Source organism: Brachionichthys hirsutus, unplaced genomic scaffold (genome assembly GCF_040956055.1).
Source record: "Brachionichthys hirsutus isolate HB-005 unplaced genomic scaffold, CSIRO-AGI_Bhir_v1 contig_248, whole genome shotgun sequence".
NCBI lineage: Eukaryota > Metazoa > Chordata > Actinopteri > Lophiiformes > Brachionichthyidae > Brachionichthys > Brachionichthys hirsutus.
Genome location: NW_027180328.1, coordinates 554,904 through 578,523, shown reverse-complemented (window position 1 = coordinate 578,523; position 23,620 = coordinate 554,904). Strand labels below are relative to the sequence as shown.

Below are 23,620 nucleotides of genomic sequence, written 5' to 3'. Positions count from 1 at the left end.
TCGAGCCTCTGTCCGTCCACAAAGCCCTCGGCTCGGCTCGTCGTGACGCTTGTTGCCGTGCATTGACACAGCTGCTCGGTCTCTAAACCAGAGAGTGACACCGATAAGAGGGTGCACTTCCTGTTTCCGTGACACGTGACCACGGCGAGTCCGGAAATTATTATCATGTATTTTCGGACAAAAATAAAAATAAAAATCAATAATAATTGTAATTAATAAGAACCCCTACCAAAGAGGGACAATTAAGAAAACAAACATTTTTGTTGCATTAAAAATATCGGTAATATTGATTATTAGAAGTCTCCTGTGATAACTAACTATAATGTTTATGTTTTTATTTGATCCGGATATTATATGTATTGGTATTTTACATGAAACAACTTTTGAACAAATAAAAAATACATTTAAATTCCTTTCTTGCGTCTTTTGATAAATTTACCCCGAGCCAGTTATCGCGATATCAGGCAAGGTCTATGTGAGACCACGAAGCGGAAGTACGGTCTCTTTTCTGTGGCGGACCGTTCGAGGGCCGGTTTGGCAACATGAAGGTACAATGTTTCTCCAACTATAAATATCTAATTCTGGTTATTTTCCTTCGAAATACCAACGCGTGGAGGATGATATGATTGTGAACTTTAATACGGGCGAGTTTAATGGCGGATTCACGGCTCTCGTATCTGGGATGAGCTTTGATTGTGGTGGTAGTGCCTACAAACCTATGAGCTAAATGAGTAGTAGGAACATGGCCGCACTAAGAGAAGTGCGCGCCGTGATCAGCCGTCAGGTTAATGCAACGAGTTCTCGAACTGTTCCGTTAGATCCACTCGAACAGAGTTAGCCGCGTAATAAGTAAAGGTGGTTATCGCACTGCTAGTCATGCGCCGAAGGCTAATGTCAATTGGTCTCCAAGTACTTAGCATAGAAGCTAACAGGCCCCAAACCAGTGAATCTCTGACCCTAGCTTTGCTGCAAGTAGATTGACCAAACGTTTATTACGCGTTGGGGATAGTTCTCGCTTGTGTCGTGTTTTTGTGAGGTATATCCCTATTGAACTAACAATCTGCATGACTAATGCTAACTTGTTTGGAGCCAAATATGAATGAATGTTTTACTGTTGTATTTCCAGCTGAACGTCTCATTCCCCGCTACTGGCTGCCAGAAGCTGATCGAAGTTGACGATGAGCGTAAGCTGCGCACTTTCTACGAGAAGCGGATGGCTACTGAGGTGGCTGCTGACCCTCTGGGAGATGAATGGAAGGTAATGTGGAGCTACAAATTAAACCTGCGTTCATCTGATCTGTGTGTTGCCTATAGAATAGACATCAGGAAATCGATGGAGCAGAGAAGTGACCGCTCGCTCTCTTTACATTTCTAGGGATATGTGGTGCGCATCAGCGGAGGCAACGACAAGCAGGGCTTCCCCATGAAGCAGGGCGTGCTGACCCACGGCCGCGTGCGCCTGCTCCTCAGCAAGGGGCACTCCTGCTACCGTCCCCGCAGGACTGGCGAGCGCAAACGCAAGTCTGTCCGCGGCTGCATTGTTGATGCAAATCTCAGCGTTCTTAACTTGGTCATCGTCAAGAAAGGTGAGATGTTTCGTCGTGTTGATTCTGATTTTATACAGAAGTAAACTATTTAATAGTAAAGAGACGGAACTCGCGTTGGCTGCAAAGTGCAGACTCTTTTTTTTTCTCAATGACCAGAATGGAAATTTGAAATTAATTCTTTATTAATTCTGTTTGTGGCACACCAGTAGACCCTTTTTGATTGGTCTGTAGTCATTAAGGGGGGACAGCGTGTTGCCAAAGTAACCGTGGAGCAGCTTACCAGATATGACCAGTTCCAGGGCAGTGGACGGTTGGACTGAATTGCTCTCTCAGTGTGTCTCGTTCTCGCTCATGCAGGAATGACACAAAGTATTTGTTCTTGTTGGTATTACAAAACGCATTCACAGGATTTTTTTTTGGCATTGAGGCAGTTCTCAGTTCATGAAGGAAATTGGTTTTACCTTTCAAGTCCAAACAGCAACTCCTTTTGTAAAGGTGGAACTTGGGTGCCTTTAGTACACCGCTCACATGTCTGTAAAATGCAGAAAGAGTTTCTTGTGAGCCCAAATAGGTGGTGGTAACAATTGGGATTGAGCCAGCATGGTGATGAATGGGTGTTTGACATTTTAACTATTATGTATGCAATCATGACTTGTATATAAAATCAGCAAAAACATCTTAAAATTGGAAAAAACGGCGCACAACGATTTAATTGTTGTTTTTTGTCATCCGTTGTTGGTTGTTTTTCTTTTCCTGTTCCATGGCCCTTAAGGGAGAACCATTAAGGTCATTTTGTGCATTTTTGACCTCATTTGGTTTTAGTGATTGAATTTAATAGATGTAGGGAACGTTGGACGTAAAGAAGAATGTGCTCTGATTAGCTTGTTGGTTCCACTCATCTTGTTCACAGGTGAGAAGGACATTCCTGGGCTGACCGACAGCACCGTCCCTCGCCGCCTGGGTCCCAAGAGGGCGAGCAAGATCCGCAAGCTCTTCAACCTGTCAAAGGAGGATGACGTTAGGCAGTATGTTGTGAGGAGACCACTGACTAAAGAAGGTGAGACAGCAATAACGTCGTCGAGTACTGACTGTAGGTTTCTTCTCAATGTCAATACTAACTGGATCCCTTCTGATAGGTAAGAAGCCCAGAACTAAGGCTCCCAGGATCCAGAGACTGGTGACGCCCCGTGTGCTGCAGCACAAGCGCCGCCGCATTGCCCTCAAGAGACAGCGCACCCAGAAGAATAAGGAGGAGGCCTCCGAGTATGCAAAGCTGCTGGCAAAGAGGATGAAGGTAGCGTGTGCTTCCGGTTTGCTCTCGTTACCGTTGCTTTAAATTATAGCATTGATCAAAGATTTGTAAGTGGTTTAAGGTGGACTTAAAAAAAAATTAATAGATTTTTTTTATCAATTTAATTTGACTATTGTCCAAAAGATTCATTTCTCTGATTATATTTGATCATTCTAACTTCTGTTTTCAAATTAGAGAAATGTATTTACCAGTTTAGCCTTCAAGCAGTGAACCACTGCGTTATCTGACACGTACCGGAATCTGATTCTAGTTCGTAATTCTTTTATAGTAGGATATTAGGCAGTGAGGAACTGTGTCGTTCAGGACTCTTATTGGCAGCGTGTGATATTGGGAATTTGACTTGCTATAATTTTGTCTTTGCAAACAGGAGGCCAAAGAGAAGCGTCAGGAACAGATTGCCAAGCGCCGCCGCCTGTCTTCACTGAGAGCCTCCACATCCAAGTCGGAGTCCAGCCAGAAGTGAAATCAAAAAGTTAAATAAAGTCAAGTTTTGCTGAAGAATTGCCAGTGTAATTGATTTTTTTCCCCCCTTCAATTTTGAATCCATGTGCACTTTGTAGGTTTCGGTTTAAATTAAACTAGAAGAGCAGCTCATACCCCTCATAATTGGGTTTATCCTTATGGTGATCAGGCTCATCAAAAGGTTGCTGTACTCAATTGTTCTTTATCTTTATACGTGGACCATGGAAAGTGGATTGGAGCTGTGTTTCACTGATTTTCTAATCCCGTAATAGGGAAGTTAAAGTGACACTTTCCAGACATTCCGGATCAGATCCAGATATTCGGTGGTGAGCGAGTTCCCCACCCCACATTATCAAATTCCATAAACAGAAATAGATTGCAGTCAATGAAGCTTCAAAAAAACAAATTCTGTTAATTCAAAAACATTGATGGTCCATGATTATTCCCTGGATCATCATTTAATGTAACCCTGTAACTTATCTTGCTCCGACAAATCAACGCCGGTGATTACACAACCGTCGGCAGAGGTAATGACAGGCACCTCGATAACTCCCTAAATCCTGTGAATGAGTTTAACATGTTAAATTTGACAGTCACTAAAATTCTCACATTCTAGACACTGATGCATGTTGAACAGCTGTAACGCCACAGAGTACAACGTCCGAGGCTGGGAATTATAATTCAGCCCAAATACCGACGTCTGATTCATGACCAGTAAGTTCATTTTGACTTCCTGTACCTACAGAGAGATTTTCGTGGCTCCTCTACCTCGAGGCAATAAGCGAATCGCAGCTCATGAATTGTAAGCTTTTATTTTAGGATGATCGGTATTAGAGCAGAACTATTGGGGTGCATTCGGTACAAACATCGATTGCAATGACGATTAGCGACACCCCCATCTTTAACCATCACACCCGCTGCCAAACGCCAGCCTCTTGGGATGTCTCACTCGAAGCGTCGATGCAGCAGCCTCCGGGTCATCTTGGATCATACGTTTGTAAGTCGAGTTCTCGTCCGCATTAACATAATTTCCGTCTCGGTTAGACTGGCGGCGCTGGGATTGTGAACAGCTCAAGTTAAATATGCAGACAATAAAGAACAGCATGGACACAAACTGATGTCGCATGTACTGCGGCAGCTCTTGGATTCTCCAGGGCAAGGTCTTCAAAGACTGAACCAGAACTGCAGACCTGGTAAAAGTCTGCACGACCTGTTGGATAAGACAAATTTAGTCATGCATCGCTCAAATTCTTGTTCTCCACAATTTGTATAGGTCACTAGTTAAACTGCAATCTTCCCAAATAACTTTTTTAGGAGATAGCTCAGCATTAAATGAAAATGAACCTCAAACTAAGGTTTGTTATTTCAAGCAAGCAGCAATTAACTATAATCTAAGCAGGCTCTGGCTGTTTTTTCTTCATATTTAACATAAAGTAATGAACAGATGGGATTCCATTCCAGGCAGTGACTAAAGTTATTTCCCAAAATATCAAAACATTTCCTTTCAAATGTACTTGCCGTACACCTTAACAGAGAGCGCCTTGGACCCTACCACGAGGTTGATCCTCTCGTACAGCCTGGCAGCCAGTAAGACCAGTCGCTCACGGGAAGATCTGGGAGTAGCCAAATCAACGCGCTCCAACAACTGAGCTGCTGCTGCTGCTAAGATACATCGAATGGAGAGAAAAAAAAAAGTGCACAGTCAGAATCTGACTTGTTGTACATCAGCATCTCTACGTTAAACCTGGTAAGCACCTTTTTCCTCCTCGGTGGGAGGGAGAAATGTGTCCATCACTGCCTCTGACACAGTCAGAGCAGAGTCCAGTCCCACGCTGGCCACATTGTTGGCTCTCGCCACAAGAAGCTGGTCAACCCGGCCACCGACCTGCTCCATTCTACCCATCAGCCACGTGACAGAGTTCTGCACACAGCCCGCAGTCCCACCCGTGGCAGTCTTCAACGCGTCCTGGATCTCGCGCATCTTGTTCTGAGCAGCGGCAATGATCTTTTGGATGCATAAAGAGAATCGCTTAATGAATTGTGTCATTTGTGAGTCTTGTTAATATCAGAGAGGAAGAAAGGTTACCAGCCCCGTCGGTGCCTTAACGTCTGGAAACGTGGTCTCCAGCCAGTCCAGGCTTTTGCATGCAATGTCATTTGCAACGCAAACTGTGGAAGTAATAAAAAAAATAAAATTATCCAACAACAAATGACAACTTCATTAAGGAGGAGACACACAAGGAAGAATTTGGAAAGATAAGTTTGGTTTCGCAAAATGTGAATTTTATACGTACAATATACAGACAAATTTCCATATCCACAACACTACCTGCAAACAACCTCTTAAAGATATGCATTTTAATGAATTAGAACTTCAAATAAACATTTTCTACACCCAAAAGGCCTGCTCAAATGTGAACATTGTCCCATAAAAAAAAAAAGAAAAACACAAATGTACTCACTCTGAGGCTCCAGTTTCAGTGTGGCAGATGCAGCCAGAGCCGCGGCGTTGCCCTCCAGCCCCTCACACACAGCCTTCAGGCCGGGGTGGCTGCGTTTAGCCTCAGCGTACAACACAAGCAGCTTCGTGCAGGCCGAGCGGACCGCCGGCAGTTTGGCCAGCCTCGCAGCGACACTCTGCGAGACAACGACAGGGACAAAAAACAGAGCAAAATGATTATCTGGGGACCTTTATTGATTCAGCTACCTGTAATTGAATATTAAGTCGCGCCATCATTCTAACAGGAGATTCTAGATTGGACTCACCTGGTTGTTGTTCATTGGCATGTTTTCCTGCACTCCCGCGGGAGAGATGGAAAAAAAAATGGATCCAACGTTTGACATGAAAACGTGGACCCAATCGTGACTTGATAATATCGAGGGAGACTGAACACTCACCGTGGGAAGTGTTGGTTCAAGTGGGAACCGTGGCGTGTCCCGCTCCGCAGTCAATTAGCGCTCACCTGTGCTGCTGAACGCTCCTCAGAGACTTGCGTTTAACTATCGCGATACTTCAACTCCGCCAGGACCCGAAGATAAACCCAAATATTTAAATTCATGCAGTGTTTTTTTTTTTTTTGTGACCAATTCGAATAGGAAATTTATTAAACTGTATGTTTATTTATTGATTCATTCATCAATCATACAATCATTATTTTAATTATCACTCATTTTATTCGGCATGTAGAAATAGAACTACACTACGTGGTACTTTCAAGCCTGCCTAATTTGACAATTATTAAATAAAGCCTTTATGAGGCCTGCTGTTTGCCTCATATATATATATATATACCATTTATTGTTTATGTAACACAATAATGATTCGTTTCTGTATCTCTTGATGGATATGAGATGTTGATTTATCCATATTTTTGGCAATAACAATGTTGATGCAGTATTTAGCACCGCCACCTTATTCCCAGCACGGGTTTTTAGTTTCAAAGTAAACCCCTTTCTATAAATTTAGACGATTCCCGGCCAGTGTCCATATATATTGTTTTTATTTTTTGTATGACGGGGGCGGTTCAGTCTAAATCTCACACTGTATTTGGCATCCACAAGGTCCTAAATTTATTCTGGAAGAGAATTATGATCTTGTTTACCAACATGTTTAGTTGCGGCTGTAAAGTCTCTGAAGGAAGGCATAAGCGCAACCCGCGTCAGCATCGCATGCGCAGTGTAATTACAGAAAGACATTGATACGGGTGATATAACCATATCTGCAGGGATTAAATGAAAAGAAACGTGTCTTAAAGAAAATGTGTTCTTTTCTGGATGTGCATGCTGATGAGCTTTGAGGGATATTTGGGATTCCACTGGTTCTTTAAAGGCGAGCACGCTCTGTGTCACGAGGTTCTGTCCGTGGTGCTGATGCGGCTTTTGTAGCTTGGCTGCCGTGTCTCCTTCACACAATATGCCCAGGAATTTCACCCCCCCCCCCACACACACATAAATCGGTATGCTGGGTTGTCCTGAGCAGACGAAGCTCACGTGGCTCCAGCGAGCACCGAGCCTCCACAACATTAGTCTGGTGCGGCAGGAGCTGGAGACGACGTCACCATGGCTGCGGAGATGGAGCCCTCTGAGTAAGCGCGCTTCCCTTTCCTTAGTCTTTACAGTTCTATTATTTAGCGGGTTAGAAATAACACGTTTTCAGTGATCACACAATGATTACAAAATGGAAGCAACAATTACAAAAACCTTCATTGTCAACGTCAAAACAAAACTTCTGTTTTCTGTACATATAGGAGAAGTGCGTACAGGTCTTCACATGCTCAGTTGTGTTTTACGCATTAACATGAAGACTGATGCATCGCTTGTTCTCATTTGAAAATATAATTAGACTGCGAGTGTCGAAGTATTTTTCCCTTTTATTCTACATTATATTATTTCATCAAAGACTTTCACGCCAATGTTTGGTATAAAGATAATATCTATCTTAATGCACCGAAATGTAACCTTCAGCATGTATCAAATGGTTCCTTTGAGGAATTTAATCTGATTAAATTTATGCTGGGAGGCTAGTCTGGTGTGTTTGACATCCACTGTGGTGTCTGTACGATCCACAAGCGCCTGTTGATTTAATATACTTTCTGTCAAGGATGTTCTCGGGCTGCCCCCCCCACGTTTATTATTATTGCTCCACAACCTGCATGCGGAGAAACTCGGGACTCCAAGTTCGCTTTGCCCAATTTAAGTAAGATAAAATGTATCATTAAATATGTCACCAGTAACTGATATTTAACCCAGTTACCGGACAAAGCCGCTGATAAATGTCTCTTACGATGCACGGGAAAGACTCCCTGATGACAACAGTGGGGGGAGGTGGGAGAGGGATGTGAAAATAGCCAGCAGGTGGCTCTGAAGTGACGCAAAAAGTGGCTGCTTTTGTTAATGGAGGTTATGTGATCAGCATATTTATCTATTTCTATACTATCGATGGCGTACTCTGTAGGGGTAGATCCTGGTCTGGGCAGTAATTCATTTAATATTGAGGCAGATCCAAGTGCAGATGTAGATTTTGAATTACAATGTATTTGATTTGAAATCATTCAAACTGATTTTGTCACCAACAATAAAACTATCAATAGGCTAATCTAAATTAAAATACGCAAACATGACAACTCTAATTCTACCTCTATTGGTATTGGATCAGAGAGGGACATAGACGTGGCACTGACGACGATATGTGTGAGGCAATAGTTTCAGATGCATTCAAGATCACAGTAATTATTTAGCATGAGTCAGCTTATCTGACATCATCATCATCGGTGACAGCGCAAAAATCTGTGCTCTTCCCTTGTACACTGAAAAAAAACAGAAACTGATATCCTTAACAAGATATCACAGACTGCAAGTATTATGCACAGTCATTACGCCTCTTACAAACAGTCTGTCCTACATATTTAGATATAACTAGGATACGATTGTTGAATTACTGTAAAACAAACAAAAAAATTAAACTAATTAGTAAATCTGAATTTGCCCTCTTGCCCTTGAAGATTCAGTAGGACAGTATAAATCTACAAAGACAGTCTATTAGTGTCTTTGCTTTTCTTGCATGACTTCATTCTCAGTCACACTTGGAGGTTATCGCTGCAGGCCTACATGTGTAGGATTATGAGTCAGCATGTGGCGGTGACATTCTCCTCCCTCCTCTAGTGTGATCCGCCTCATAATGCAGTACCTCAAGGAGAACAACCTCTACCGAACACTGACCACCCTGCAGGAGGAAACCACAGTGTCGCTCAACACAGTGGAAAGCATCGACAGCTTCATCGCAGATATAAACAACGGTCACTGGGACTCTGTTTTAATGGCTATCGAGTCCCTAAAGTTGCCCGACAATACACTTATTGATCTCTACGAGCAGGTAGAGCTTTGGATTGATCGGTTAATGCCTTCATTTGCTTTTTTTTTTTTTTTTAATGAACTGTATCTGATGAGCTCTCTGATCTCTTTCCACAGGTTGTTATGGAGCTCATTGAAATGAGGGAGGTGGGAGCCGCTCGCTCCCTTCTCAGACAAACTGACCCCATGATCATGCTGAAACAGACGCAGTCACAGAGGTACATCCATTTGGAAAGCCTGCTAACATGCTCCTACTTTGACCCCTCTGAGGTAAGACATTTAAAAGCTTCTGCCTTTCCCACAACCGAATCCGTAAGCAGTTTACAAAGTGATGTGTCCTTTCTCATCGCAGGCGTATCCAAGAGGCAGCAGCAAGGAGAAGCGGCGCATGGCAATAGCCGAAGAGTTGGTCAGGGAGGTCAGTGTGGTGCCTCCTTCTCGTCTCATGGGGCTCCTGGAACAAGTTGGAGTGAGTTTACAGATCAATATTCCTATCAATATTCCCTCCAATTAGGACAAAAGGGAAGGGAAGGGAAAAACGCAACACTGTGATTGTGAGCGAAAGAATCCAAAACCTTCTCCCTAGTAATCGTCATGCGTCGCGCTGAAGCCTCCTACCCCATGAAGTTGAAGTTGACCCGTGTACCTTTCTATTGATCATTTATCATGCCTGTTCTACGCAGTCTTTGAGACTGCAGCAGCATCCGGATCATCTCTCCCCTGACATGGCCATCGACATCAAAGTGACACACGCGGAGAAAGAAAGCTTCCCAACCCAGCTGTATCGCCACATCAAGGTAGGCCAGCATAGGTTCTGGTTAGCATCGAACACAGAGCATGCAAGCGCTACTACATCCTGTATACTACATTCAGTGGTGGAATGTAGTACAAGAACATTAGCTCAAGTAATTTAATGTATTTGAATTTTTTAACCGCTTCATACTAAAATAGTCCATCCATCCATCCATCCACCAGGACTTTTGCATTTTTCGTGTTAATGCTGTTGCTTTTGTAAAAAAAAAAAAAGAGAGAAAGAAAAAAGTTCTTCTTCCATTACTATACTCTTTTCTACACTCCAACTGGAGAGTTAAAGTTTGTGAGCTGGGACAAGAATGTCCGTGCATTCACAGGACATAATTGCTTTTCTCACCTGAAGGCAGTCCTTTAAGACTCTAGCTGTGCTTTCATGACATGTATCCAGATGGAGCTGCCTGAAATGCTCGTCCTTCCTTTTCTCTGGCCAAGGTTATATACTAGCCGGCCTACTCAAATCTAGACTGCAGCATGGTGGGGAAATTAATGTTTCCCTGAGGGTGCGTAATATCAATTTGCCTTTTATTCATCAGTGCAGACAGGTCAAATTGAGAAACACGCTCAGATACTGTTAAAGAGATCCTATTTTGTGTCTTTCTATCCTACAGTTTGGACGACGGTCGCACGTAGAATGTGCCCGTTTCTCCCCCGATGGCAGGTACTTAATCACTGGGTCAGTGGATGGTTTTATAGAGGTCTGGAATTTCAACACGGGAAAAATTAGTAAGGTAAACATCTATTATATAACAAATATCATATTATTATAGTCTCCAGATATCTAATTATGTTTTAATCTGCACATATAGCCCAAAAGTCTTTGTCACCTGGTTAAATAATAGAAAATGTAATAAAAAAAATAAAATTGAAAATGTCTTTTTCCACTGTGTGTGGATGAAATAGGATTTAAAGTATCAAGCCCAAGATAGCTTCATGATGATGGACGATGCTGTGCTGTGTATGTGCTTCAGCCAGGACACAGATCTACTGGCGACTGGAGCTCAGAATGGCAAAATAAAGGTTGGAACCTAGAACACCATCCCATAATATAGTGACTCACATAATGCTAAGTCATATTATGTGAAATGTTGAATAATTATGTAGTGTGGTCATGTTAGTTAATGCTTTTATTCAAGTCTTTTTGCAACGTCACTCCCAAAAAAATGTTTGTGTGTGCGTGCGTGTGTGTGCGTGTGTGTGTGTGTGTGTGCGTGTGTGTTGGTTATTAAGGCCTGGAAGATCCAGAGTGGCTTATGCTTGCGCAGGTTTGAGCATGCTCACAACAAAGGTGTGACCTGTCTGAGCTTCTCCAGAGACAGCAGCCAGATCCTCAGCGCTTCCTTCAACCACACCATCAGGTGAGATGAAACGCCATCACGCGTTAACGTGATGTACAGCATGATGTCATCAGAACATTTGGAACTACTACTACTACTACTACTACTACTACTACTGTACCTTCGGCTTGTCGCCTGTGAGGGGGCGCCAAGAAATGAACATGCAAATCACCTTAAAGAAGAAAGAACATTTTGACCTTTGATTTTGAATTTGAATTAGATTACCATGGAATGAAGATAACCATATTGTCAACCTTCCAAAAAGTCCACACAGATGTCAGCCATCATAGTTGATGCCTGACAAACGCTCACTCGAGCAGCACAGCGGAATGTAAATACGCTTCTCAGACTGAAGGCTTGTCGTGTCTGAGAAGGAGTTAAATGTCTATTTCTGAGTTCAGAGGAGTGTGGGCTGAACTTCGCTGCCATGCTGTGGAGCACATGTTTGGTGTGGGTGTAACTGACAAAGACCATGTGCCTAAGCACAAAGCTGCATTCCACATGCTGGGGGGGGGGGGTCTGACATATTTACAAGTGAAAATTCACCCCGACAGAGATGGAATGAATCAGTGAGCATTAGAAGTTTTGTTATAGTCTAAGAATAACAGCTGCTCCGTGACATGTTTTGTCTGCTAGAATAATCTCCTCTTTTTACCAACTGAGGTTATAATGAAAAGTTTATTTATGGACTTTTAAACCAACATAAGAACATTTTGTTTACCCAATAACTTATCAATAAATAGCCCCCCCCCCCTTCTGCTCTTGATCTTCAATAAAGTATATTTAACATTCTGTTTTGAATCCTTATCATTTTCAATATCATTTTCAGAATCCATGAATTAAGATCGGGCAAGACACTAAAGGAGTTGACCGGCCATTCATCTCTGGTAAACGATGTGTCTTTTACTCAAGACGGACTTCACATCATCAGTGCCTCGGCTGATGGCACAGTAAAGGTACAAGGAAGAAGTTATATAGTTGTAATTGATTAAATAATCATATACCCATATTATTTATTAGTATTTATATATTTATGCATATTCTTTTTTATTTTATTTTTTGGTAATGTTGTAGATTTGGAATACAAAATCCTGTGAATGCATCCACACTTTCAAATCCCTGTCCCGGACATCAGAAGTCCCCGTCAACAGTGTGATTCCTCTACCACAAAATCCAGAGCACTTTGTGATCTGTAATCACTCCAACACGGTGATCATCATGAACATGCGTGGTCAGGTGAGATGCAATATTACATTATAAAAACAGTTAAAAAAATAAATAAAAAAAGGAGCAGCAACGATTTTAAGTTGCTCACATTAACCTACTAGCATTAGCAGGTTTCACAATGACAATTCTGGCACTTAGTTATAATATTGTTCATTTTCATCATCTTTATTTATTGTATTAGCTTATGCTTATAATAACCGACATGTGAATTAGCTTTACTAATACATGATTATAAACAATCATATAAACTGCCCGTACCAAGTTATGCTGCAGTACATTCAGTTACTGATTCATCCTCTGAGGATCACAAATATCTGTTCAGCAGCGATTATAGCTGTAGGTACCAGCTGTTGAGTTGGTACCACTATATCAAATAATTGATCAGTACCTTACAACACACCTCTATCTCTATATTGTTTATTCCAGCATTGTTGCCGCTCTTATTATTTTACATGACCCCAGAGCATCTTTGTAGAGGCTTGCATGTCTCCTCCTCTTCATCTTCAGACCGTGAAGACCTTCAGCTCAGAACGAAAGGAGGGAGGTGATTTCGTGTGCTGCACCCTGTCACCCCGCGGGGAGTGGATTTACTGTGTGGGAGAGGACTTAGTGCTCTACTGTTTCAGCTACACGACAGGAAGGCTGCAGAAAACGCTGACTGTAAGCCCTGCTGCTGCTATTCCCCCATTATCCAACTCTGCATGAGGCAGTAGTTCATCCTACACTCATGTGAAATGTGATTTATTGAAAAGGACTCCCCTGCATACATTTTTTATATATAGTAAATTGCTGTCTCGCTTGACATTGGGGCTCTCTGCCACTGCCGAGGTCTAATAGGGAAGCTGGAAGGCTGATGGAAAATGGTAGAATGCGTTGGTGATCTGTGTTCCTTTTCACCCCACAGGTTCACGAGAAAGATGTGATCGGCATCGCTCACCATCCACACGAGAACCTGATTGCCACGTACAGCGAGGACGGCCTCCTAAGGCTATGGAAACCTTAAACCGTCACCTGCACCATGATACGGATGAGCCAGATAGCCTTAAACATGGCTATACATTTATGTATGTGGAATATGGGGAAGTGAAGCACAGATGGCAGCTATGGTTTTGTTATACTTTAGTGGAGGGGGGGGGGGGGTTATGCTATAAACTGTAGTGAGAAACTGTACAAAATGGAAATCTCAATTGATCTATGAATAACACAATTGTTATATTAATTGGCTTATTCGTTTTTTATATCCCGTATTTGTTTTATTTTTTGAGATACTTATTTGCGAGGTCTTATCTTTAGGAACCTTTTCTGGACTGTCGAGGTTCTCCTCTCTCAACACACACTCATCCTCACAGATCTCCAGTGCACCAGTGCAGTTTCAAATCCCCGTTTTCATCTCTTCCGTCTTTATTAGACATGAAAATGCCTGACGGTGAACTGTCGTGAAAATATTTGTAATGAAATAACGCTTTTTTTGTTTGGGCATAAACAAACAATATCAGGTATCTAATTGTTCAGCTTTGGTTTATAATACTTTTTTTTAAAAACTGTATTTCAATGATTATGATTCAGATGTATTGGGTTTTATCCTCTTCCGTGTTATGCATGCTACCTCAGTGTACTGTCTACATGTGGCTCTACAATACTTTTAGTACTCCGCATGGTACTATGCATGATGATAAAGCTCAGTGGACCTCCAATGACACATTCTGTATCTTGTATAACAAAAGTTTTTTAACGTGATCCCACCTGTTGTTAGTTCCTGCCCCTGTGTATCGGATGTGTACACCTACAACTAACAGATACTGCCTTCTCTGGTATTTATTATTTGTACACCATCTGGCAAAAGTTAACATCGGTATCTGCACCATCTCCCAAACTGTTTAGTCACTTTGCACCTTATTTTGTATGTGTATGATCCATCCTTCCTTGGATGGATGAGTATGATGAAAAAAAGGATACATTAAAAATGATTAGCAATAACATAAAAAACCTTTACAGTTGCCCAGTTTTTTAATCAGCCTATATATCTCTAAAAATATATATTTTTAAAATGTCTTACAAATTTACTTTGAAATTTAGAACTCTACAACATGAAAATATATCCAGTTTCTCAAAGTGACAAGTCAGTCTTCACTTCATACTGGAATTAGTTGTAGAGTACAAATGATTAAGATCCTCATGAGTAGGGAGGTTCTTGTCCTTTTAAATATCAGTTGTTATATCACAAAAGCACAAATGAGAAACCATGAAAACGAATTTAATAAATGAAAAAGCATTAACAAATAGATAAACGGTCCTAACACAGGTATATTAAGAATTTTGAAGAACACTCCAAGCTGTGTTCCCCAATGTTACAATTAAATTTGCATTTGATTCAATAACAACTGTAAATCTTTTATAAGCTCCTCCATTCTGCTCGCTGTGTTTTCACAATATCCAAGGCAGTCACCACTGAGAGAACCTGGATCACTACACAGCGTCTAGATCATTTATGATAAGGCTTTCAAACTTCAATGAGGTATCAGATGTCCCAACTTTATGTCTCGTCATAACCTCCCATCGATCATCTGGCATTTACAATTTGTACTACAATAATGACAAAAGACACAATTAAAATAAAAACCTCCCCAACAACACCAAGGATTTAACTTGCTCGCTCAGTTAAATTCCAAGTTTAAATAACCTAAACCCTGACTGGAAATGAAATCATTTCAAAATCACTCAGACTTTACAGCAACACATACATTAGCCACTATTGTTTTTTTTTTGCACACTCTGAGTGCAGCTTGGCATCGTTTAAGAGAGAGGGAAAATGTTTTCCATCAAGGCATTACGATCCAGTCACAAGAAGCAGGATAATTATCTGGATAACAGTAAAACAGAAAACCAAATGGAATTAGGATTGCAGGTATTTTAGTTGTATACCCACCAGATATTTCACGTTCTACACAAGGTTTCCAAATATCAATAGGTGTGCAGCATCATCACAGAAAACTGCAGATCAAAATGCACGCGAAATGTTTGAATAATCTACAATGAAGTGGTCAAACTTACACACTGCCATACCTGAATGTGTATCATCTTTACCCCCTTATCTTTTTAAGATTGCGTACAAATATCTAGAAAAGAGCCCTTAAACGGGTAAAATAGCATAAATGGTTAAACTCGACATTCATCCGTCCGCTGCAATCTGAAGAGCAGACGTAACAAGTCAGCAACAATGACACAACTATAAGGTGATCAGCAATACTATAAAGAATACTTTCATATTAAGATTGGCATCAAATAAGCAGGCAGTCTTTGTTTAGACCAAATGTGTTTTTCTTCTGAAGCCCCTTAATACCAGCCCTCATCTCCAATCACAGTGTAACTGAAAGACTAAGAAATAAGGTGCAAGAGATGACAAGAAGTCCTGTTCACCCAGGCCCAAGCTTACACCCGCCACTACTGGAACCTCTGGGTCCGCCAAAACAGCATAAATCAGGAGCATGTTGGAATTATGTTATACGGGTAAGTTTGGGGGGGAAAAAAACAACAAACACGCTAACGGTAATAATTTTAAGGGATGGAATTAAGTAAAAGCGCACAAAATTCCACAACGGAGCTTTTCTTTAGAGATGAGGCTACGGGCTTCTGGTATCAGAACCAGGTCAGTTGGTATTTAAGACGTCTGGCACTGGACACCTCCGGAGCAGTCGTCCTCTTCCATGTAGTAGCACTGATGGCCGGGTCTTTTTCTGTTCTCAAGATCACAGTCCTCCAGGTCGGCGTAGATGTAGAGGTCATCGTCCATATTGTCCGGGTGCTCTGCCTCCAGCTTTTCTGGGAAGAAGCGCTCCAGCTCCTTCAGCTTCTGCTCAGGGAGGAAGTTGGCTTTTGGGAACACGACCTACGGAAATAAGTAAATAGAGATAGAACGGAAGAACACAACAGACGTGTACTGTTTGTAGTGCTTTTTCGCAGTCAAAATAAAACAAGAGAAAATGGGGACGGAAATCTATCAAAAACGTCTGATATTTCTTACCGAGAAGTGGATGATGAGGCGTCCCTTCTCAAACGGCCTGCGATACATGGGCATCCCTTCATTCAAGACACACTTTGTCTCTCCAGGTTTGATTAATTCTCCTGTAATTACAAAAAAAGAGGCAATTACTTTGTCATGAAAAACAGAACTAGAACAAATGAATCTATTCATCCACGTTTCTCAAAAATGACCTTGCCAATGCCGAGTGAATACAGAAACAATTAGTATTTATCTATTCACAATTCAAGTAGATAAACTTTTTTTTAATCCATTTCTCTGGGTATGTATATATGTATTTGTCCTGCAAAGAGGAATGATATTTATGAAGATGGGTAAACTAGCTGGACGGACTCCAACCTTTGTGGTTAACTGTCTGAGAGGAAATCTTTTTTGTTGTTCCGGTTTTCTGGAATAATCGCACAACAGATTGAACTTTGTTCTCTCGTGAGCTTTGACTCGTTTTACCTGGATGCGAGGTGATGAGGAGAGTTCTGTTGTCCAGTGTCTGAACAGGCTTCTTAAAACCACACAAAGCCTCAACCAGCTGTAACTCCATTGACTTGACCAGGTTTTCTCCTTTCCTGATGAGGCAGTAAAAAAAGGAAGAAACCGAAGGAAACGGCGGTTATTTTACTCGGTTGATCGGTAAAGTGTGCTTTAATGTAGCAGACAGAAGCATCGGCTGCATTGAGAATTATAATGAGAATAATGTTTCCTTTCCCCCCCAAAATAATTTTTCTTTTAGCAATAATGAAGTTTTACTGACCTCTAGTGGCTGAACTGGCACCTCTACATGCTGCTTCTGTTTTCAATAATCTATACATGCATTGCTTACGCATGGCTGTAAATAAATACTTACTTTATATATTGTTCCTCCAATTACTGGAAAAGAATCAGATCCTCACAACATCTACCGACGTGGATTCAATCAAAAACAAGACAGGTGATATCTAAAATATTACCTGGTGAACCGCGGATGCTCTCTTTGATCCAAGACAATGATGATATCACCAGGCTCTATTCCTGGTTCCTGGTCTCCCTCTCCATGGAAAACAATCTTTTGGCCATCTCTCATTCCTGTGACAGTTGAATATTGAATATTCGGGCTTCTGGTTTGGGACCAGTCACTGACTGATTACCTATACCTCGCCCTTCGCTCTCACCTTTGTCAATGTGGACTTCCAAGACCTTCTTCTGCCGGAGAATCTTTCGCCCCCCACATGCTTTGCAGCGGTCCTTGTGGCTGATTCTCTGCCCTTGGCCCTGACAGCTGTGGCACACTGTGGACACTTGCTGGACCATACCTGGAATGAGTTGGTGCATGCGGACCTGCATGCCTGTACCGTGGCATGTCATGCACATCTGCGCAGCTCCTTTCCGACTCCCACGACCTGCCCAAAAAAAATAAAAAATAAAAGAGCACACAATATGATGAAGATAAAGTTCATTTATGTTTTACTTTCGGCTTTTTATTAAAAACAATTTGGAAACAAGACCTGTAATTAATATACAAAACACTTATTTGCGCATTCTCTAAAATGTCTACATTTTCCGTGTCCTGATCAATGTTGACAAGCGCATCTAGAAATAACTTGGGCAGCAGCCTCTTACCTTCACACCGCTCACAAACGGTATTTTTTTGGATAGCAAGCTTTCTCGTCGCTCCGTTATAAAGCTCTTCCAGTGTCACTGAGATCTGATGGACAATGTTCTTCCCTGTAGTGAAACAAATGACAGATTTTAACAACAATTTTCCCCAAGAGGAACGCAGTAAATGAGTAAGACAAAGATATTACTACTGCTTGATGGATGAGCGGATATTTCTTTAGCTGACATACAAACAAAAATGTTAAATATTGTATATTTCCAGATATTCAAATATGAATACGCGTTGCTTTTTTTGGTTTTACATTACATTCACTGGAATAATTTCCTCAATATCATTGACTGACTTTTGATTATATCGAAATCAAAGTTGTAAAACTAAATACATCAACATAAAGCTCATGATTCTATTCATGTACCTTTTCGCTCTCTGTGCATCCGACTGCCACCGCCAAAAAACAAGTCAAAGATGTCCATGGGTGACGCAAAGCCTCCTCCACCACCGCCGCCACCGCTCCCGCCTTCCTTTATAGCCTTTTCACCCCCACGGTCATACAGCTCTCTCTTCTTGGCATCTGACAGCACCTCGTATGCCTGCGAGATCTGCTTGAACTACAAGGAGGCAAAAATATATACGTAAACTGAAAAGGGTCAAAAATTCATCGTAGCGTGAAACAAATTCTTCTTTTGAAAGCGCGTGTAAAAATGAAAGCTCTTCACATATTACCTTTGAATGACTTATACATATGAAAATGTACAGTTCGGATAAATTCACCACAGACCATTGGAAAGGTCGAAACTTTATCAAGACAGGAATTCAACGACAGCTGTGCAATAAAAATGTGCTTACCTTCTCTCCTTCTGTGGGATTCTTGTCAGGGTGAAATTTCAAGGCGAGCTTCCGATAGGCCCTCTTTAGTTCGTCAGGAGTAGCGTTGGGTTTCACTCCCAGAGTATCATAGAAGCCCGTTTCCTTGACCATGTTTGTCTTTAAAAGATTATCTGGAGCAGAAAAAAACAAAACAAAACATTCAGATCATGATCACCAAGCATGGAGCACAGCCATTATAGTTTTGCTTATTCCATGTGAATTGAAAGTCTCTCTTAGATATGAATGAAAAAGGTCAAAAATCACTTTAAACACTTTGGCATTTAAGAAAACCAAAATTCTTTGATAAAACAATAATGTGATGCAACGTAATTACCAAATACAGAATTATTAAATTGAAGAATGAACGAGAGCTGGGGAGCCTCTGACTGAAACCGGCCTGTTAGTCAAATCCTGTTTAAAGTTCGAGATGACTCTAAAAGGCTGAAGTGACGTTTTTAGGGTGATTCACCTGCTTCATTACGCAGAAAACACCGAATGGACTTTGTCCCGCCCTCAACGTTAAACCAGTGACAGAGAATTGAAACTGAAACTGTATATACTGTTGGGTAAATTCATTTAGAATAAAGGGAAGTTTTACAATCACATGTTTGATCAAAAAAAATTAAATAAATAAAAATAAACTGGGATATCAATCAAAAATATTTACCTACATTCTACCACCAGTAAGGAACCTTTTGATCATTATATATGTAGTCCAGGAGTCTAACATGACGTGTTTGTTTACGGAAAGTAAACAGGAACCCAGAAAATAACCGAATAATCCACTAGTAAACTGTAACTTTAATATTTCGTGCTTGCTATGGATGTGATGGATTAAATCCGAACAATGAAGCATCAACCACGAAACATAAATCGATATAAAACGACAGCTATAAATCAGGCTAAACATATTAGCTAACCCATTCACCCGCTGTCTCACGAAGAAAACGCCGACCCGTTTTATACACGCTTACTTAAGATAGCGTTACATGGCCCTGCAAATGATAGCTTTGCTAATGCTAACACGTTGGCTAAACTGAGTTTCTAACTATATAAGCTTGGAAAATAAAGTTAACAGTGGTGCGAACAGAATATATACAGTTAAATAATTCACTTCCAACCTTATATAAGAGCCGTGTGTCCAATCCTGGTAAATTCAGAACACAACTCAGTTCAATCCCTTCCAGAACCTTCCAACACGCCTGTAAACCTGGGCCAAAAACCTGACGTCGTGACGTCAACTTTCCGCGACAAGACGTCACCAAAAACAAGCGTGGGAGGGTTGTAAACACTTCCGGAAGAATCTGATACATTTAATTATAAAAATGCCTATTTGCTGGCTTCTCAGTGTGGAAGGTAATCATAAACCAATTCGACTGCCTCACCTTCAAGCAGTTGTTTTGGGTCGAGGTCCGGAAACGACTATTAAAGACAAAAAATGCTCTCGGCAGCAAGGTAATATCAGGATACGTTAGCAAGTAGCTAAGATTTATGATTCGTTCATAAGTTTGTATATGCCACTCTAGAACATATAGAGGAATATATGTAAATTAATCGTGAACATTTTAAGAAAAATAGTCAAAAATAAAAATAGTATCCATCCTTATTACCAGAATATTGATTTATTTAGAGAATTCCTAAAAACTAATAAAAATGTTTTGTTTTATTTCCGTACAATGAATGCTGCTGTATTATGTTTTTATTTTGCATGATTGTCATAGAGTACTGATATTAATGTATGTGCACATGTCTTATATTTAAGTTAAGGAAAACCTGAAGGTTTTTATTACATTTTCACCTGTGCAAATGTTATTCTTTCTCAACCAGTTGAACTACAAGCAGAATGCAACAAAGGCTACGTCAAAGTCAAACAGGTAAGGAACATTAGCAGACATCTTTTTCCTTCAGAATTAACAACAACAAAAAAGGAAATGGGGTCTGTGTAACTTGGGATTTGAACACTTAATTTTAACACAATTTCTTTCTCTCAAGCCTCATTACAGGAATCATAACTGATTAGCACTTGTTATTTACCATTCATCTTAATCCCACCTTTATTCCAAAGCTTGGCTTGAACCCCACCTCCATAGATTCTGTGGCGGTGGGCAAGGGCAACGTGGTTAAGATGAAGCCTGGACAGCAGCTTCGTATTGTAAATCGGCTATACCAGTACACACTGGAGTTTAAGGAGGATCCCAGTGGGTTACATGGTGCCACCAAAAAACAACGCCAGCCGACTTCAGAGGACAAAGACAGCCACACAGAATCCCAGAGTATGAAAGCAGCCAAACAGACAGATAGGGTGTCTGTGCCAGTCAGCCACCGAGAAGCCACAAAAACAAGTGTAAGAAGAAGGAAACTGACATGCCTGTATTTAAAATGTTTTTGATTTTCTTTCCTTCTCCTTTCTGGATTTACTGGAGCTGTTATGAATATTGTTGCTATGTCACAGGAACAAGTTGGACATTGGAACCAAGGTCTGAAGGCCTCAATGCAAGACCCACAGATGCAGGTAAGCTGCAGGCACATGACTGTATCACTTTGTTGTGCTTATAACACTGAAACAGAGTATAGAATAGTGTTCTTCTCCTTTTTTTTCTAGGTGTACAAGGATGATGTAGTGGTAGTAATCAAGGATAAGTACCCCAAAGCTCGCTACCACTGGCTTGTCCTACCGTGGCAGACCATTTCCAGTTTGAAGGCCTTGCGCGACGAGCACTGCGGCCTGGTGAAACACATGCAGCGAGTTGCTGATCAGATGATTCAGCAGTGTCCAGATGTTAACTTGTTACGCTTCCGAAAGGGGTACCATGCCATCCCTAGTATGAGGTAACCACAGCAAAGCATAAAGCGCACCCTGGAATTAAGCTAAAAACGTAAAAATATTAAGAGCCTTTGTGACTTCAGGTCTGCTGCATGTTCACTGCTGCCTTTGATTGAACAACTTACATCTGTTCCTGTCTAATTATTGAGTTTTTTTTCTTTTAAAAATGTAAACTTTTACATTTACCCTTTAATTCCACATAGTATTAAAAACGTTGCGGGGGCATACACTGTGACTAGTGTCCATTATTTGTTGTCTTCCTTGATTGCATATATTGTAATTGCAGACAAATGAAATACCTGTGGAGTGTGAAATGCTCACATCTGTCACAATGAACATAATTCAGAAGTCATTTAATTTACCTAATACATGAGTCTCAGTAGCTTTTAAGAATTATTCTCAGCAAAGGCTGCAGTTCTTTAAATGCAAACAACTGGCACATATATATTTTATGATTCAAATTTGTGCCTAAAGTTCAAAAACTAAAGGTTTGAGTGTTTGTCTATTTTTTTGCAGTCATGTACACCTCCATGTGATCAGCCAAGACTTTGACTCGCCTTGTTTGAAGACCAAAAAGCACTGGAACTCATTCACAACTGGTTATTTCATTGAGTCTCATGGTGAGAGACTTTTATGATGTGAATTTGTCAGAGTTGTTAACTTGGACTTTGAAGTCAGTGCACTTCGGCGGTACACTCATACACACTTACACTTTCCCCCGCCTTTTTCTTTTATCTTCAGATATTATTCAGATGCTTGAAACGAATGGAGAGGTCACAGTCAAAGAAGGGATCATTGAGCTGTTGAAACAACGCCTCTCCTGTCATATGTGTCCCACAGAGCTGGCCACTATACCGTCTCTGAAGGAACATCTAAAGTCTCACTTTCCCTAAGAGGATGTAATGTCTCAGGTGTTTAAGGGTTCAACCTCAGATTGTGTTGCATTGACATAATATTTTCCTGTAAATTATGATTTAGAATTTTATAAAACTTGTTTAAAAAGTTGGAACAACATCCCAAGTTGCAACTTGTGATTTTTTCAGTAGGGAATAAAATGAGTGCCACGATGAAGATGGTTGCCGCTTCTGTTGGATTTCACCTTCTGTATTAGAATATTTCTGGTGATACTACATGTTTAAATATGTTTATAAAATATTTCCCCCCCCAAACATACTGATTTTTCCCTGACCGCAGAGCACTGATGTGTTTAATTTCATTTATATAATCGCATTGAATGCCCATCTCTCTTCACATTTCATCTTGTGTGGCGGAAAGTGTTTGAATTGAATTGTATTTAAGTTGTTGCTATGCTTGAGTTTGGGACGCTTGGCCCTGTACATACACTATAGCAACAAAATAAACACTTGTTTCTTTCCATTTAAGTTTGAGAGCTACCTTTTGTTATATCTATTCTGATGACAATTATCAAAATAGCCTCAATCAAAGTGAATATATGCATTGTTTGCAAATCACAGTGGGATGCAAGACTCATCGCCATCGAGTGTAATTCGGGTGTACAAACGGGAGCTCTCGTTTTTACTGAGCAGAAGGAACATACATTTCCGAGATTTTAGGATGGCTCTTTGAAGTGTCGAAATTTGTGTGTCGTATCCACGTCACGTTTCAAGTGAAATTTGTGAAATGTGAAAAAATCTTGATGGCCCGTACGGGGATCGAACCCGCGACCTTGGCGTTATTAGCACCACGCTCTAACCAACTGAGCTAACCGGCCAGTGGCAGCAACGCCGCCTAAA

The 23,620-nt window shown here is 41.0% G+C and overlaps 5 protein-coding genes and 1 non-coding gene across 7 annotated transcripts; 3 read left to right on the top strand and 3 right to left on the bottom strand.

The window, feature by feature from the left end:
* Positions 1-487: 487 nt before the first annotated feature.
* Positions 488-3,360, top strand: LOC137912873 (small ribosomal subunit protein eS6). The gene is made up of 6 exons (XM_068757007.1): positions 488-548; positions 1,127-1,258; positions 1,376-1,586; positions 2,458-2,604; positions 2,684-2,841; positions 3,227-3,360. Exons 1-6 carry the CDS (start codon positions 543-545, stop codon positions 3,320-3,322), a joined length of 750 nt encoding a protein of 249 aa, XP_068613108.1. The 5' UTR covers positions 488-542; the 3' UTR covers positions 3,323-3,360.
* Positions 3,361-4,222: 862 nt separating this feature from the next.
* LOC137912865 (perilipin-2-like) lies at positions 4,223-6,108 on the bottom strand. Its single transcript, XM_068756998.1, has 6 exons — positions 6,088-6,108; positions 5,784-5,958; positions 5,408-5,490; positions 5,077-5,326; positions 4,874-4,983; positions 4,223-4,531 (listed from the first exon to the last, which is right to left on the bottom strand). Exons 1-6 carry the CDS (start codon positions 6,106-6,108, stop codon positions 4,223-4,225), a joined length of 948 nt encoding a protein of 315 aa, XP_068613099.1.
* Positions 6,109-7,380: 1,272 nt separating this feature from the next.
* LOC137912881 (WD40 repeat-containing protein SMU1-like) lies at positions 7,381-13,548 on the top strand. Its single transcript, XM_068757016.1, has 12 exons — positions 7,381-7,406; positions 8,983-9,193; positions 9,289-9,441; positions 9,524-9,640; positions 9,855-9,968; positions 10,593-10,712; positions 10,885-11,001; positions 11,212-11,339; positions 12,148-12,274; positions 12,393-12,554; positions 13,053-13,205; positions 13,450-13,548. Exons 1-12 carry the CDS (start codon positions 7,381-7,383, stop codon positions 13,546-13,548), a joined length of 1,527 nt encoding a protein of 508 aa, XP_068613117.1.
* A 1,235-nt stretch (positions 13,549-14,783) lies between these two features.
* LOC137912872 (dnaJ homolog subfamily A member 1-like) lies at positions 14,784-20,185 on the bottom strand. The gene is made up of 9 exons (XM_068757006.1): positions 20,164-20,185; positions 19,022-19,173; positions 18,591-18,783; positions 18,178-18,282; positions 17,730-17,957; positions 17,529-17,643; positions 17,032-17,147; positions 16,567-16,667; positions 14,784-16,431 (listed from the first exon to the last, which is right to left on the bottom strand). Exons 2-9 carry the CDS (start codon positions 19,151-19,153, stop codon positions 16,204-16,206), a joined length of 1,218 nt encoding a protein of 405 aa, XP_068613107.1. The 5' UTR covers positions 19,154-19,173; positions 20,164-20,185; the 3' UTR covers positions 14,784-16,203.
* Positions 20,186-20,367: 182 nt separating this feature from the next.
* Positions 20,368-23,184, top strand: LOC137912882 (aprataxin-like). 2 transcript variants are annotated; one of them, XM_068757017.1, is made up of 7 exons: positions 20,368-20,497; positions 20,870-20,916; positions 21,108-21,386; positions 21,495-21,554; positions 21,645-21,871; positions 22,383-22,486; positions 22,608-23,184. In XM_068757017.1, the coding sequence occupies exons 1-7, from the start codon at positions 20,368-20,370 to the stop codon at positions 22,757-22,759; spliced, it is 999 nt and encodes a 332-aa protein (XP_068613118.1). In that variant the 3' UTR covers positions 22,760-23,184. The 2 variants fall into 2 exon arrangements, with proteins under 2 accessions (XP_068613118.1, XP_068613119.1); XM_068757018.1 differs by having other exon boundaries at positions 20,404-20,497; positions 21,133-21,386.
* Positions 23,185-23,524: 340 nt separating this feature from the next.
* Positions 23,525-23,598, bottom strand: trnai-aau (transfer RNA isoleucine (anticodon AAU)). The gene has a single exon. It is a non-coding gene; the product is annotated as a tRNA-Ile (tRNA).
* Between the last annotated feature and the right edge of the window lie 22 nt (positions 23,599-23,620).